At 39.5% G+C, this 15,490-nt stretch overlaps 1 protein-coding gene across 4 annotated transcripts in view; it reads left to right on the top strand.

Annotated features, from left to right (window-relative positions):
• Window positions 1-1,636: 1,636 nt before the first annotated feature.
• Window positions 1,637-15,490, top strand: part of DZIP1 (DAZ interacting zinc finger protein 1) — a 32,926-nt gene continuing 19,072 nt past the window's right edge. For 2 of the 4 annotated variants that reach the window (XM_015274761.4, XM_025146755.3), the window contains exons 1-9: window positions 1,637-1,664; window positions 1,756-2,247; window positions 5,838-5,922; window positions 7,281-7,408; window positions 10,039-10,200; window positions 10,922-11,056; window positions 12,194-12,256; window positions 13,484-13,624; window positions 14,451-14,499. In XM_015274761.4, the coding sequence (XP_015130247.1) occupies window positions 1,662-1,664; window positions 1,756-2,247; window positions 5,838-5,922; window positions 7,281-7,408; window positions 10,039-10,200; window positions 10,922-11,056; window positions 12,194-12,256; window positions 13,484-13,624; window positions 14,451-14,499 (1,258 nt within the window). In that variant the 5' untranslated portion in view covers window positions 1,637-1,661. The remainder of the gene's footprint in view (window positions 1,665-1,755; window positions 2,248-5,837; window positions 5,923-7,280; window positions 7,409-10,038; window positions 10,201-10,921; window positions 11,057-12,193; window positions 12,257-13,483; window positions 13,625-14,450; window positions 14,500-15,490) is intronic. The other 2 variants (XM_025146754.3, XM_040649359.2) reach the window with 1 other exon arrangement.

Consider the following 15,490-nt stretch of genomic DNA (forward strand, 5'->3'; position numbering starts at 1 on the left):
TGTGGGAAAAGTAAAAAAGATTTTGGGCACAGCAGACAACCGTATTAAACTTCCAAGCTACATAAAACCAAAAGCTTGAGATTTTTAAGGGAAGCTAAAAGCTAAAAAGCCATGGAGCCAGGCTCTTGTCAGTGGTGCCCTGTGACAAGACAAGAGGTAGTGAAAACAAACAGGAACCCAGGAGGTTCCTTCTGAACACTGGGAAACACTTCTCGTGTGAGGGTGATGGAGCACTGGCACAGGTTGCCAAGAGAGGTTGTGGAGTCTCCCTCTTTGGACATCTTCAGGAGCCACCTGGATGTGATCCTGGGCAATTGGCTTTAGGTGTTGAGCAGATGACCTCCAAAGGTCTCTTCCAACATCAACCATCCTGTGATCCTGTGCTTCTTACATTAGTACATAAAACAGTGTTGTTCTAATCTGCATAGGAGTAAGCGTATGTTGTGATGTAGTGGTTGTCACGCCATTGTTTTTATTGGAGTGGGCAGTGTAAAAAAACACAGATGACAGAGGTGAGGCTCATTGCAAGTTCTATGTGAGGAATTCCTAGGAGTTAAGTGGATTAAAATCTTAAGGGAAGTCTGAGGGATGTAAACAGGGGTCAGAGGAGAGCTAATAGTGTGGTTAGAGGTCTAACATGATCAACAAAATGAGGTTGAAGGAGCTGGGCGAAGTGAAGAGAAAGCAAAGAGGCTCTGTAATAGTGTCTCACAGTTGCTTGAAGAATAGTTACAAAGATGTCAGAACCAATTTTTCCTTGGTGGTAGGAAATGGTAGGTGAAACATTAGGAAAAATGTTTTCACCAGGAGGATAGCACAGCCAGGTATCAGGTTGCCCAGAGAGGTTGTGGACTGGCTTTTGAAGCCATACAGAAGCCATACAGAAGTGGAAAGAAGGTTGGACTGGAACTTTACCAGAGGTCTCTTATGAACAGGATTTCTGTGAGTTTATGGTATAGGACGCAGAGGAACCTAAAAGTGTATGCTGAGTGAATGTTACTGGAGAGGTACGTGTTTGGGAGGGACCCCAAGGATGAGAAACTGAAGTGTGTGTGGAAGGGACTGTAAAGACAGGTGGATGTAAACATGGAGTGTGACAAAAAGGCAGAGGCAGCATAGGGGAATGAAATATTAAGAAATGGTGACAGGAAGAGCAGATTTTTGGAGAAGACTACTAAATCATAGAATCACAGAATGGCCTGGGTTGAAAAGGACCACAATGATCATCTAGTTTCAACCCCTTGCTATGTGCAGGGTCGCCAACCACTAGACCAGGCTCCTCAGAGACACACTTATTCTATGATTCTGTGCTTCTAGGTTGTGGGGCCGTGAAGCCACAGGAGGGAGGCTGCGGGTGGACTAGGTGCAGAGAGCAGTGCCACAGGTACCGGACAGCTGGTCCTGCGGCGGGGCTGGAAAACGCTGCAGGACGGCAAGAGAGTGCGAGCGGGAGGCACTGCGGCAGAGCAGGGAAGGTGACGGGCCGGGGGCGCGGGAGGGGGCAGCGGGTGGGAGCAGTGGCGGGGTGTTGGGGCGGGGCGGGACGGTCCGTGGGGCCGGGCCTCACTCCTCGCTCCACTCCGCGCAGGCCCGGGCCGCGGCTGCCATAACAACGCGGAGGACGCCGGCACCGAGCGGGGCACGAGAGACGGAGCCCGGACATGGTGAGCGCTGGGGCGGGTGGTGGGGTCGTTGGGCTCGGTGCGGCCCGTTCTGAGTCGCCTCTCTCTCCCTCTCTCTCCCTCTCTCCCGCAGCCCTTCACGGAGCGCGCCTATTTCCCGGCGGGGGCGGCCGCGACCGGCGCGGGGCCGTTTCCCGCCTTCCAGTTCCGCGGGCGCCATGAGGGCCCGGACTGGCGGCGGCTGAGCGCCGTGGACGTGGGCCGGGTGTGGCGGGAGGGCGACGTGGCGGCCCTGCAGGAACACCTGGAGCACGTCACCTTCTGCAGCGCCGAGCGGGAGCGCTGCCCCCACTGCCAGGGCCCCGCCGACCCGCTGCTGCTCAAGCTGCTGCGCCTGGCCCAGCTGTGCACCGAGTACCTGCTGCACTCGCAGGAATACCTGAGCGCCCAGCTTGGCAGCCTGGAAGAGGCTCTGCGTGCGGCCCAGGCCCAGCGCGACCGCCTGGCCGAGGAGGTGGCCCAGCGCACCCAGGAGGTCAAGGGGCTGAAAGAGGAGTGCCGGCGCAGGAAGAAGATGATCAGCACCCAGCAGATGATGCTGGAGGCCCGAGCCAGCTACCATCAGGTGAGAGGAGAGGGACTGTGTCTTGCGGCTCTGAGCCCCACCGAGTGGACCAGTGGTTGCCTGCTGGGTGAGAGGCTGAAATGCAGGTGTTGGGCTGCTGTCACATCTGACAGCTGAGAGTGCTGCATCATCTGTATCAAATCCTGTTCATTGTCGAGCACTCTATAGCCTTGGATTTGCTTTTGATACATTCAAAGTGTCAGATACACACACACACACCCAAATGCTCACAAAGCCCACAATACAAGTGGTACTTCCTTCTGCTGCCTGCGTACCATATGGTCAGGGAACTCAACAGGGCATGTACAGCAGCACTGATGCTAGGGTGTAGCCTGTCTGCAGGCCAGTTGCCACTTTTCTGCAGTAGTGTTCTTCAGGCACAGAGTTTTTGCCTCTTTGTGTAACTCAGGAGCAAATCATGATGGTTAGGAACACCAGTGGCATAGCTCATCCCTAGCACAACAGTGTTCCTTTAGAATATTTCCCAAGATCCTTAGCATGTTGCTGTTTTAATTTAATATTTTTTTTAATGAGGGAATTTTTGTTCTGGGTGTAATAGTGTAGTTTGAAAATCTGTCAGCTTTAGTAGGTTTCAGGACTGCAGATTCTAGCTTCAAGTATAATCTGAAGTCTGAAGAGTATATTAGACGAAGACATAAGATTTCAAAGTAATCTTGTCTACAAGATTAAAGTTATGGGGTAATCTTGTCTACAAGATTAAAGTTATGGGTTTTTTTCCCTTTTGTTTAAATCTTGGAATACTAACATTCCTGGTTGTTGAAATTCTCCTTAATCACACCATAGTTAAAGCTCTGAGCCAATACAAGTTTTCTTATGGTATGCACAGTCTTACACTCACTGTGTAATATCAGTGTCCTCAGGCTAGCAAAGTTCTTGTGACTGAGCAAAGTCACCTCCCACAGCCACTTCTGTGTCCCATAAGAAAACAGGTCCTTCCTTCCCTGCAAAAAGGCAGGGAACGTAAGTTACAGGATTTATTTTGTTGGAGATTCTTAGGGCTGCCTACACAGTTATTTTGAAAATGTGGTATAGCAGCCTTAAGTATGAGAAGCAGCGACTTTCCACCTTTAGCTGCTAAGTTAACTGAAGTGTTCCTGCAAGAAAACGTGTACTTCATGCCACAGGAATAAACATACGTATTGTAGACTTCATGGGAACGTAGACTCAGTGCATGTATTTGAGCATTAGTCTTAGAATCATAGAATAGTTTGAGTTGGAAGAGACCTTTAAAGGTCATCTAGTCTGTCTCCCCTGCAATGAACAGGGATATGCATCTATAGCTAAATCAGGGTGCTCTGAGCCCTGTCCATCCTGTCCTTGGATGTCTCTGGGGATGGGGCATCCACCACCTCTCTGGGTGGACTGTTAAGGACAAGCTGCTGATACCATTTTAAAAAGCCTTTATACAGGTTACAGGGCTGTGTCTGAACTGCACTGCAAAAGAAAGCTGATCATGTGCATCGCTGGACATGTAAACTTACATAATTCTCACACTGTGATTACCAGCTAAATGCTACCAAGTCTTCCTGAAGCATTTGAGGGATACAGCTGTCTCAGTGGAAGCTCAAGAACACGGTAGCAAGCTGAGCTCATCACTTTTCTTTAGTGGCATTCACAGTGACACAGAAATTGAAAGTTATTTCTCATTTTTAGTTTCATTTCCCTCTTTCCTCTCTATTAGTAAATTCTCTTCTGTGTAAGTTACTTAAGTTCATGGGGGAAGAGAACGTTCATTTAGCTAAGTTACGCTGAACAAATTTTGCAGTTCCAGCAGTGGTTTCAGGACTGTGAGTCTGAATGCCAGAGTTAAAATGAGCTCTTTCCAGGTTGTGTAAATGCAGGGCAATAGAGTGTTCAGTAAGTTTTAAATGTATATGATTTATCTGTGCTATGATCTTGGCGTAACTACAGTGCCAGATAATAGGAGGTTTGCTGGTGTTCCTGAGGGGGTACTTCAGGTTTCTTCTTGTTCACTCAGAGTCTTGGTTGTTTTGCAAACATGTCTGTTAATAGTTATTCACATTTTTTACTTTTTCAAGTGGAGGCACACTTTCTTTCTCTTAGAACTGTGATATGGAACTCAAATTTAACGGCTTTAATCCACCACTAATATAAATTCAACTGTGAAGTGCTACAATAAAATGATAGTTACCTAAATATCTTAAATTTTTGACTCTTGTCAACACCTTTTGTCTTGATCTAAAATTAATTTTTTATTGTAATACATTTTTCACTTTTTGATACTTTGTATACAATTATTTATCTGTTTATGCACAATGTTGCTTGACATATAGAGTACATTGTGTCTAATGCAGCCACTAGTAGCTGCAAGGGTAGTACTACATAATTCAGACCCTAGATATTCCTTGTGTTACTCCTATTTCCTGCAGTAAGAGCTTGCTTTCACCAGCAGCACCAACCTGACGTGAAGTTTGTGCTTGAATGAATAACATGATTTCACAGCCAATTTAATTCCCTAAGTGTTGTGCAATCTGTTACACTGTAAGCTCCCTCTTGGTTTGGTAGCAGTGCTGTGCTGTCATACTGTATGTCTTTGCTTTGTTTTTTGTGTTAGTGTGTATTTGTTAGGGTCTTATGTCTGCATTCGTCCATCAAAATTTGTTTTAATGGTTCATAATTTCAGTGTTTACTGGAAGATACCTCACTATCAGCGATAGTATTTTCAATATTAGCTGAAATCTGGAAATTTGATTTCGATAACAAGGTCTGGAATCCATTGAGTCAGTGTTTAACTACTTTTTATGTTCATATCACAGTAAGGATATGATATGAGTAAGGATATGATATACAAGGATTCAGCTGAGTATTTGGGGGTTGTTACAATATACTCATTTGAAAAATAATTCTGAGAAAAGATTGCTCATTCCCTGTATCTAACTCAGTTAGGGGCTCTAATTCACAGTCTTATCAGTACATTCCAGAACATGTAAATACACACATACATAATACAGCTCCTGTTCTTGCGTTATCTGTCTGTTTTTAGTATTCCGAACATTACAGTGATATACTTTGAAGGTGATAAATTTTTTTCCACTTAGGATCTAAGCTGGACTTAAGATGTGACTGTAAAGTAGAAATTGTCCTGCATCCCATTAGAATGCAGGACAAGTTATAAAACAAACAAACAGCTTTTTCTGTTGTGTTTGTTTGTCTGTTTGTTTTGTTACTTTGTGTTTTTGATGAAGTTTGCAATAAAGTAACTTAGTAAAGTTGGCTGTGCAGATGATGAAGCATTTTCCTGAGGGTCCCTACGGTTTTATTAAGAGCCAAAACCTATCAAGGTGTAATAACTTTTATCAGTGTTTGACTTTCTTCTTTGCTCGTGTCTTCCATGTTATTACTTTTATTACTGTTACTTTTTTTTTTTTTTTTACCTTTTTTAATAAATTCCTTTTTTGCTTGTCTGGGAAAATAATAATGAGATGAGAAGTCAAGACTTAGAACAGCCTTTCTGCATAGATTTTCAATATGCTTTTGATGTCTGGACAAAATAATATAAACACTGCTATATGTACCGAATAATAATTATTGTTATCTATTTTTTGTAGTGTCAGTTCTGTGAAAAGGCTTTTATGAACTATTCCTTTTTACAAGGTCACATGCAAAGGCGTCATCCAGAAGAATCTCAGATTGGTACGTACTTTAGTTCTTTACAGTGCCGTTTCAAACTAGAATTCCTGCTGGATACTTCAGTCAGTAGCAGACCTCAGAGCACAGTTGTTTTTCTTCAGGTATACGTGTTATAAAGGAGTAGGTAAACATGAACACGGTGTGGTAACAAAAATTCATTATGTGAATATATGTGAATGATTAGTACAGAAATAATCCAGCTTACCTGAAATCAGTTTCAATAGGATCAGACTCTCCTGGACTAAACTGACTGTAAAGTGCAGTAAGAAAAAGGAACTGTCGAGGATAATCCAGCTTCATGGATCTGTGGTAATTTTGGTTGCTATACCACTTACCATCTTTTCTCTCTTAATTGAAAAAACACTTAGTTTCAAAAGTATTGCTATTAAAGTTTGCTTAGTTCATTCCTAAATTCTCTCCTTCCTATTACACTGCTTTCTACCAAAGACGAGCATGTATCAGGAAAGGGCAGTGATTGGAAAGGAGGAAAAAGAAGAGCATTTGTGAGGAAAGAGAGAGGGAATCATCTAGCAAGGTGTGAACTGCTTCTTATCAAGCAAATAAAAAAAAAACAAGAACAGTGAGAACAGTCCTAGTAGCATCCAACAAGCACTGGTAGATTAGAAGAAGAAAGAATCTCCTGTGGACTTTACAGTTCATAAAAAAAGGGTTGTGAAAGGAACTGCAGAGCTAGTTGAACTAATTATCATATAAAGAATTAGCCTGAAATTGCTGTATAAGGGAAATATTCCATGTAGTTGTTCCTAAAATGATACTCTATTGTTGTGCTTGGATTCCCAGATGATGAGCAGTGTAGTAAATCCTTGGTAAACTGATAAAGGAGGTTATAATTTTGACATATTTTAAAACTCCTTCACAGTAGCATTCCCCCCTCACTCATTCCAGATAAATAATTAGCTAGACTCATTATAAAAGTTACTTAGAACAAATTGAACCTAACAGAAATGAATAATTGAGGTTCACTTAGTCCTTCACAGGTTCTTCTTAGAGTCTGTGTTTCTTAGACACAGAGACTTCTTACTATGTTGCTTAGAGTCCTATGGTACAGCTTAAAATTAGTTTATATAATACTGTTCTTGCAAGTAGTTTATAAAAGTACTTCAGCTGTCTGTAATATTGGTATTTTTCAGTCTTTATCTTCAAAGAATTTTAGCATTCTGGAGAACGTATGTGTTTAAAAGCATCTTTGGAGAATGTTGGTAGTTAGAAGGGAAATTATTTGAGTCATGCTTGATGAAGGTGTTACTGTAACACTACAGTAAAGCATTTGTGGTAAGGGACACACATACAGAAATTGCAACCAATGTTTTTAAAACCAGGATTTTGTCTTGTTTTCCTAGCAGAACAAAAGAGGAAAGCGAAGACGGACAAACTGCAGGATGAGATTGAGAAACTGAAGGAGCAGCTGCAGCTCACCAAATCCCAGTTAGAAGCTGAACAGCAAGCTAATGTGGTCCGATTTTCCAAGGTAACAACTACAAAATAAGGTGAACTTCTGAAAGAAGTAGTGCTTTAGTCTGCTCTCTCCTTTTGTAACTAGAATGCAGCAAAACTGTATCCACAGCTTGCCTGCCTGGCAGAATGTAGCTTGGGCAGTAGAACATAGGGACACCACCACTGTGATTTTTTTTTAACGTCTCCTTTCCCCTTACTTTTTATTTTAGATGCATCTTTAAATTAAGGCAACTCTTCTCTTAGCACTGAACAGTTCATAAGGTAGGCATGGCTGGTATAGCAGCAGATGGAATTGGTCCCGCTGTGGTGAAATATAACCTATATTTAGCATGATATTTTGTGATGGTTAAAAATTTCTTTAGATGCAACTAATTCACACATGACCTAGTAAACTAAGACATCTTCTTTGCTATTAGAGATTTCTTTTCTAGTAAAATGAGATTTCTTCTTTGCTGCAAAGAGATTTACTAACAGAGGTGTAAAACTATTTAAGGAAGTGAGATTGAGAAGAAACAAAGCAGGTTACTGAGAACTTGCATGTCCTAACAGGATTTAAATACTAGAGGCAAAGCAAAAGCAGTTTTAGTGCTGTGTGAATTAAAAAAACAAACACACAAAAAAACAACCCTTAAAACAGAAAGATTTAAAAGCAGTAATTATGTGTAATTACAATGAAGGCATAATTGAGAGTGTTACTGACTCTTGTAGTTGTGCTTCCTGACTCATAAAAAGAAACAAAGAATCTCTGTTACCTGTTTAATTTTTTATCTTCATAATTTCAGATCATTTCACATTTCTCATTTTTGTTTAAGTAAGTGCAGTTGGATAGTTTGCCATCAACGTAGGGGTGGATTTTCTATTTCTTTATTTCTTTTTTGAAAGAAGGGCTTTGAGGAAGGAATTCTTGGCGTGAGAGAATTAGATAGTTCTAATGATTGAGGTAAACACTTATCCTCGTATTATAGTTTGCCCTGTACTGTGTTGAAAAGCAGTGTTGAAAAAGTAGAGTACAGTAAACCTATTTGATAGAGAAAATTCTCAGCTATGAAACACTCATTTTCAGTTACCACCATTAGCTGTGCATTTTCCCCAGTGATGAACAAGAGCCTGCATGCTGCGCTCCTAAAACCTTGCACCGGTGGACATGACCCACTGTTGCCATCCCCCCTACTGAAATGCACCACCCACAGGCTCACTGTGCTGACGTCCACTGTTTGATCTCCAGAAGCGTTCAGCAAGGATCGGTGAATGTCAATGAGCACAACTTCTGCATGGAGGAATTCAGTTAGCTGTCTCTACTTCAGACACACTTCCATGTCAAACCCTTCCTTTGATATCATCTGTGGCACAGCAACAAAACATAATGGGGTATTGGTGGGAGGTTCAACCTCTCCTGCATGTGCGTCCAACCTTTTGGTTTGCTTGGGCTGCTTTGAGTGAGGAGGAATTGTCTTGGGCTGCGTATAAAGTATGTAATATAGTTGATATATATAAGTAACAAAGCTTACTTTATATTTTAACATTTCTTATTAGAAGATAAAAAGAGCAACAGAAACATAAAACTAGTGGAATATTTCATCTTGGGCCAATGTGATAAAATAGGAGGCTTTACTTCCAGAGCATCCTTCATATAAACAGACTTCTCCTGTACCTGAAGCATTGTTTTTTTAATTAGGGTTTGGAGCTTATTCATAGCAGCACAGTGCAGTCGTTTTCAATACCTTAGGGGCCTGTTTTGATGTCACATGTCTTAGCTAAGTCTCTTAACTATAAGAGGACTGCCTGAAATGTCCTAAGCCTACAACCTGCAGTGTTACTTTTGGGCTTTTGAAACCTCTTTGTTTTTCTGGGGTGTTAGAGAAGATAGAAATATGAAGTGTGACTGGATGCAGATTCACTACTATGAGTGACATCCACAGTCAATTCAGGTGTCATTGTGTCCAGTGGATAACCGAAAATATCGTCCCCATCTTTTAGGAGATTAGCTACTGGGAAGAACTGAGATGAAAACCTTGAAGTTCTTGGTCTGCTGTCTTCCATTGAGTTGAAAGGATACAGAAGATCTTGTTCTTAAGCGTGTTGTTAATGCTTGCTTCTTCATGCAGCTTGTAGTACAACTGTGGAGCTCATTGGCAAAAGATGTTGCAGTTGCTGAAAACTGACACAGCCATAAGGGGGAATTGCAAACATACCCCAGGATAAACTGGAGGTTGCTAAGTTTATAAAGCTATATCAGGCTGAGGAATTCCTCTGAGCTGAAAACAGTTGGCAGCTTGGAGCCTTACAGAGAGCGTGCTATTTGCTTGCTCTGCAACTTTCCTTTCCCACATGTACACTGATGGCCTTATGGCCATTAAGAAATATGATACTGAATTAGGTGCATCTTTCATATGTCCACTTAAAGTCATTCATGTGTTCTTATTCAAAGAAAAACACTGAACTGCCAAAACTTTTCAAAGCTTACCTGTTTTCCTAGAAAAATATATTGTTTTAGCCCCCAAATTCTTCATAATCATATTGGTTTTTTTCATGCTTTTGATTTTACGGTGTGGCCCCTTGAAAGTGCCTTCTTTCCACACAGTGTGTCTGTACTGTTGTATATGAGTGGAAGAATAATTGGTAATGTTTTAAAAATAATTTTAGGAATGTGAACAGCAAAAATCAAAAGAAGAAGAAATTCTACAATCATTTCATAAATGGAAAGAAGAAGAAAAAGCCAAATTGGCTGATGAAATAGAAAAAGTGAAAGATATGTTTATGAAAGAGCTTAAGGAGTTATCTTCAAGAAATTCAACATTAGAAAATGTAAGTGATTTAGCTTTTTCTAGCATTTTAAGACGTGAATCCTTTACAGTACATGGTGTGCTTCAGATATTTACAATGCAGTGTGGACATCTTAAAGGGCTTCTTAGAGAACTTATAGATAATGGTGAAATGATAGCTGTAACTATATCCTTGTAAATGAGTATTTTACCCAGATAATTGGAGTTCTTTTTAATGAGAGTATTTTGGATGAATGATGCCTTCAGTAACCAGGTCAGTATTTTCCTACTCGTCAACCTTTTAAGTGCCTGTTTATAGATTAGTAGATGCTGTTGCTATTGCTGTCTATTAGACATGCATGATACTAGTATTCTCATGAGTGACAGGGAGGGGACTGATCCCTGCCTTAGAGTCCTGACACTAGAGCTGCCTATGTCTTCAACACAGTCAGAAGAAATGCTTCCCATAGTTCTGACTTTAATGAGAATTGTAAAAGATAGGTCAGGAAAAATACATGTGACATTATCAAAGCATTGATATTTTTGTGGATGCTAGTTTCTGTGTATATTTGCAGTGTATGTTTATGTAAGATGTATGCATTAATAATTACATGAAATTTTTTGGATGATGAACTCGTGAGAAAAGAATCTGCTATGATCTATGTGTAGCTATGTTTAAAGTACATTTTGCCTTAAGTGACAGTTCTGTAAAATAAAATCTTTATATATATTTGGGTCTCAATTTTCTGACCCACTCCTTTCAGCAACTGTTAGCATTACAAACATCCAGTATGCAGAAGTCCAATTTAGGGACACTGAAAGACAGCCACGAATTCATGGAAGAGAAGCCTCAGAGTACTCAGGATTATCACAAAGTGGTTAAACTTCTTGAAAAACAGGTAACACCGTATCTTAATGTATTGCTTTTGACAGATTGTTCTTGTTCTTTTTTTTTTGCACATCTCTGAGTAGAATTTGAAATTCAGAAGTAAAATGTTCATCCCTATCAATGTCTAAAATAGCTGTTTATAGAATCCACTAGTGTTTACTACAATCTCTGTAATAGAAATTGAGGAATTATTTCCCTTATACTTTATATTTATTCTTTTATTTATTTATACACTGAAGAATATCTCGTTTTACCAAACATGGTGTGGTTGCAATTCAGTTCCAGAAAGCTCTAATAAACCATTTATGTGTGCTAATCTGTGAGGCCGTTGGCAAGTAATAATGAAAAAAATATGAAGATGCTTTTGGACAGTGTTTGCCAACCTGTGGTTTCTCAACCATACAACACACTTGAGCCTGTCTTTTGAAGCTTCTGGATTGGGACTGTATTATCTGACTGGACAGGTGCTGAGCTGATGAAAAATTGTTGGACAAGCCTAAGTCAAACTGTAGGAAAGAGCTGAGAAGGGCTGAGGCTGAGATAGTTCCACTGAGACTCACTTGCACATCCAGGTCCAGATATCCAAAACTTGAGTTGTGAGGCCTTTGGGAATACCCAAGAACCTTTTCACACTTGTTTGTGCACACATTGTAACATATGTTATGTATTTCATAGATCTGGGAACTTTAAGGGATTGTGCTGGTCACTTCTGCTCAAAGATCTGGAAAATGTAGTGCTACTTTGATATTTATTTTGTTAAAGAAAATTCGGTTTACTCTAAAACTCATATATTAAGGCTGTGTTTTATCACTGTTACGCAAAATATATGCATTGTTAATGTTTGAAATGACATCATTTGGGAAAAAGCCCTGGTCATTACTCTTGATATCAGTAAACAACTGTATCAAAATACTTGTGTATTTCTCAGTCACAGTCACTATGTATAGAAAGCCAGAAGCAAAAATGTAGTTTTCAGAGCAACTGGTAAGAAAAGCCTCGCTTGGATGTATAAAATGAGCTGATGAATGCTCTATGTCTTAAATGTGGAGCTACTCAAGTTTCATATAATCAGTAATCTACTGCACGTGTTGCAGTAGGTTTTAATTTGTTGTTAACAAGAATTAATATTGATGTTGTTGTTGTTCAGGAAAGTAAATGGACGTCTAGAATACAAGCCCTTCGTCAAGATCATGAAACAGAGAAGTCCCTGGTAAGTGGCACAGCGAACCACATATGCTAGAAGGAAATGAATTTCTTACTCTTGGAGTAGTTCTTGATATGCAGTAATACATCCTTGGGGGATTAGAAAGCCACGATCTCAAGAGTATCTAAAAGTGTGTCTTCCTAGATGCATTTAAAATCTTTGTATTTCAGTTGTACAAGGATGTTGAAGTTTCTGTTACGGTCAGAATTGAAAAGAAATTTATTTAAGAATCCAACAGACACCTGCAGCTGTACCTGGCTTTTGAAGGACTTGCCACTAATTCTGTGAACTCCGTATTATACAGTGTTTTCTGTGTTATGTGGATATGCTGGATGGTTGAGATATAACTTGCTGATATGTAGCTTTCATCTGCCCTGCACCTTCAGCTGCCATAGAGCTACAGCATGTCACAGTCTTTTTTTTCTTCTTCTCTTTCATTTCCCTGCTGCTTTTTCTGTTGTAGCTCTCAAACTCAAAATCTGTTCAGCTTTTCAAGGAAAAAATACCATGGCATTTTGTTTTGCATTGGCATATCTGTTTTACTATGCAAATCTTTATTCCTCAGGGTTTGTTTTTTTTTTTTCTATGTCTGCATTTCTTTTTAATCTCTCTCCTGCTTTGTTTCTCTTGCCTCCTTTCTTTCCATTTTCCTTTCATCTGCGTGACCATGTAAGAACTGAGCAGATCATAGTGGTCTGGCCATTACTTCTCCTCCTTTGGCAAGAAAGCAGTGGGGAGGAGCCATGGAACATTCCCCAAAAAGGATGTAGTTAATGATACACCCACATACATGCAAGAATAGAATGAGGGAGGAGTAATGTAAGTATTGCTTTTTAGATGGTGCACCTAAAATATTGTTTCCTTTCTTCTACATTCACAGCTAATATATACTAGGTTTTTCATGCCAATTAACAGTTTTTCTCCTTAAAATATTATTTTACACTATTTATAACCCAAACATTTTTATATAGTGATAGACTTTTTTCCCATGATCTTAATTTTAGGCAATCTCAGCAATGTGTTTGCATGCCCCCTTCGTTGTATTGAGATTCAGGTAGTCTTTGTTGTGCAAATAAAATATGATTTAGACAAAGTCCTTATGAAATCAAGAGATGTTACATTCTTGCTGAAAAAAGTGTTAAAAATACTTAAATGTAATATTTGTTTGTTTAAATCTTATAGCATTATTTTATATAATATTATTAAGTTGTTTTTCTTTTGCTTACTTTCTAGCTCCTGTCACAGATTGAGAAGCTTAAATCGTCAGTGAGAGAAGACCTGAATAAAAATAACACCTTTTACAAGAGGAGGATAGAAGAATTGGGAGAGAGGCTTCAGGAACAGAACGATCTGATTATTACTCAAAAGAAGCAGGTCTGTTTTGTGAAGCAGGCTGTTTCAGAGAACACAGGAAACAGAGAAACATTTTCCTGTATAATCTTCATTTGCACTGTCTAATATTACTAGTTGGTAAGAGTAGTACTGGCAGTATTTTGCTTACACCTTGAAAATAACATTGTTAAACTGAAAGCCGAAGAAGGGACGCAGGAATTAAAACAGTGTTTAGAATGTAAGGTTTAACAAACCAAATGTTTTAATAAGCTCCACACAAAGTTAAAAGGTTATTAAGTTGTGGTTACCAAAGCCCTCTGCAGATGAACAATTTCTGATAGTCAACAAGATTTTGTGTGCCACGATGATTGTAACAAGTTCTAGTGTTTGAAATGTGAAAACATGTGACTCTCAAACAAATTGACAAAACTGTAGAGCAGATGGGAGAGCTGTTGATAAATTTAATATCAGTGTATACTTTAGTTTTTCCCTGGAGTGAAGATGGACTTGCAAAGCTGACTGTGAACTGCTGAAGCATTGAAGTATTGAAATGCTAGTAGTGAGGTGACTCATAAACATGCTCTCATTTCACTTTATAGCTTGTAGTATATGTAGTGCACAAAGTAAGAGCACAATATGAGTGTGTTTGGATAACAAACAGAAATAAGTCTTAAACGTTGACTAAAAATGAGTGTAATACGCATTGAACGGAGTTCCATAAAAGCAGTATTTTTCTCCCATAAGCAATAATATCAGACCTGGAATAGTACTGAAGGTACTGAAACTAGGGATTTCTTACTAAGTATACGTTTCTAGATATTGACCAATTACATTTTTAATTGTCATGTATCTGTCTTTTCTCTTTTAGATAAAAGAGTTATCCACAAAATCAGTTGCAAGCATCAAACCCTATGATAGTAAGTATAAAATATAAACAAAAACAAATTTTGTTCCTGATTTGAGCAGGTTGTCTGATACAAATCTTATAAAAAACAGACATCAACTTTTATAACTAAATGTTAAAATCAAATCATCATTTTCATTTTCACGGGGTAACTACCTGTAATGGTGTTTTCATGCCTCTTGACTTCTAAAGTTCACATCCTGCTCCTCTGAGAACATGCAAAGTACAAAGCTGATGGTTTGAGTAGTGAAGAGATGTGAAAGCAGTACAGTACCACTATTTTGTATTGTTCAAACAACTTTTGTTTTTTTCTTTATGAAGTGTCATTTTAATTGTTCTTCATGCCTGATTATCCTTAGCCTGTGGAGCCCACAAAAGGGAAAATACTTAAAGGGCAGACAAAATGGATTAATTTATGAGTTAAGATACGTATGTTTAAAGAATTGTAAAAGCTCTAATGATGTTTTTTGTCTACACGATGCCTCAACTTCTGAAGCTTTTTACATGTAGCTTAAGCTGTTAATAGCATCTTGTGATGCAGTCCTGCACCACGAATGTCCCTATAGTTCATACTGCAGTTGTAGTGACTTGGAATAGACTTACTGCAATAGATGATGAGAGCTGGATTAATTCTGAGCTCAGTTTGAAAACCACTTTGCTTTATTAGCTGGACGTTGGTTTGAACTGAATCTTAGTAGCAGGGAGTAGGTTAGTTTGAGAAGCAAACATCCATAGTATGGCTGTATGGCTTCTCAGCTGGAGCTGGTCGTACTCTGCAGTGCTGCAGTATAGACAAGTATAATACTGTCTATATTACTGTCTATAATACTGTCTATATTACAGTATAGACAACTATAATACTGTGAAACACTAGGCTCATGAACAGAGAGCCTAGGACTGTAGAATTGATGCGTTAGTCACTTAAAGACTACACTCTACACATGGTATAGATGGGATTTGTATTGATTAGTAGGAAATGTGGAAGAAGTAAAGATACAAGCCTT

Source organism: Gallus gallus, chromosome 1, assembly GCF_016699485.2.
Source record: "Gallus gallus isolate bGalGal1 chromosome 1, bGalGal1.mat.broiler.GRCg7b, whole genome shotgun sequence".
Lineage (NCBI taxonomy): Eukaryota > Metazoa > Chordata > Aves > Galliformes > Phasianidae > Gallus > Gallus gallus.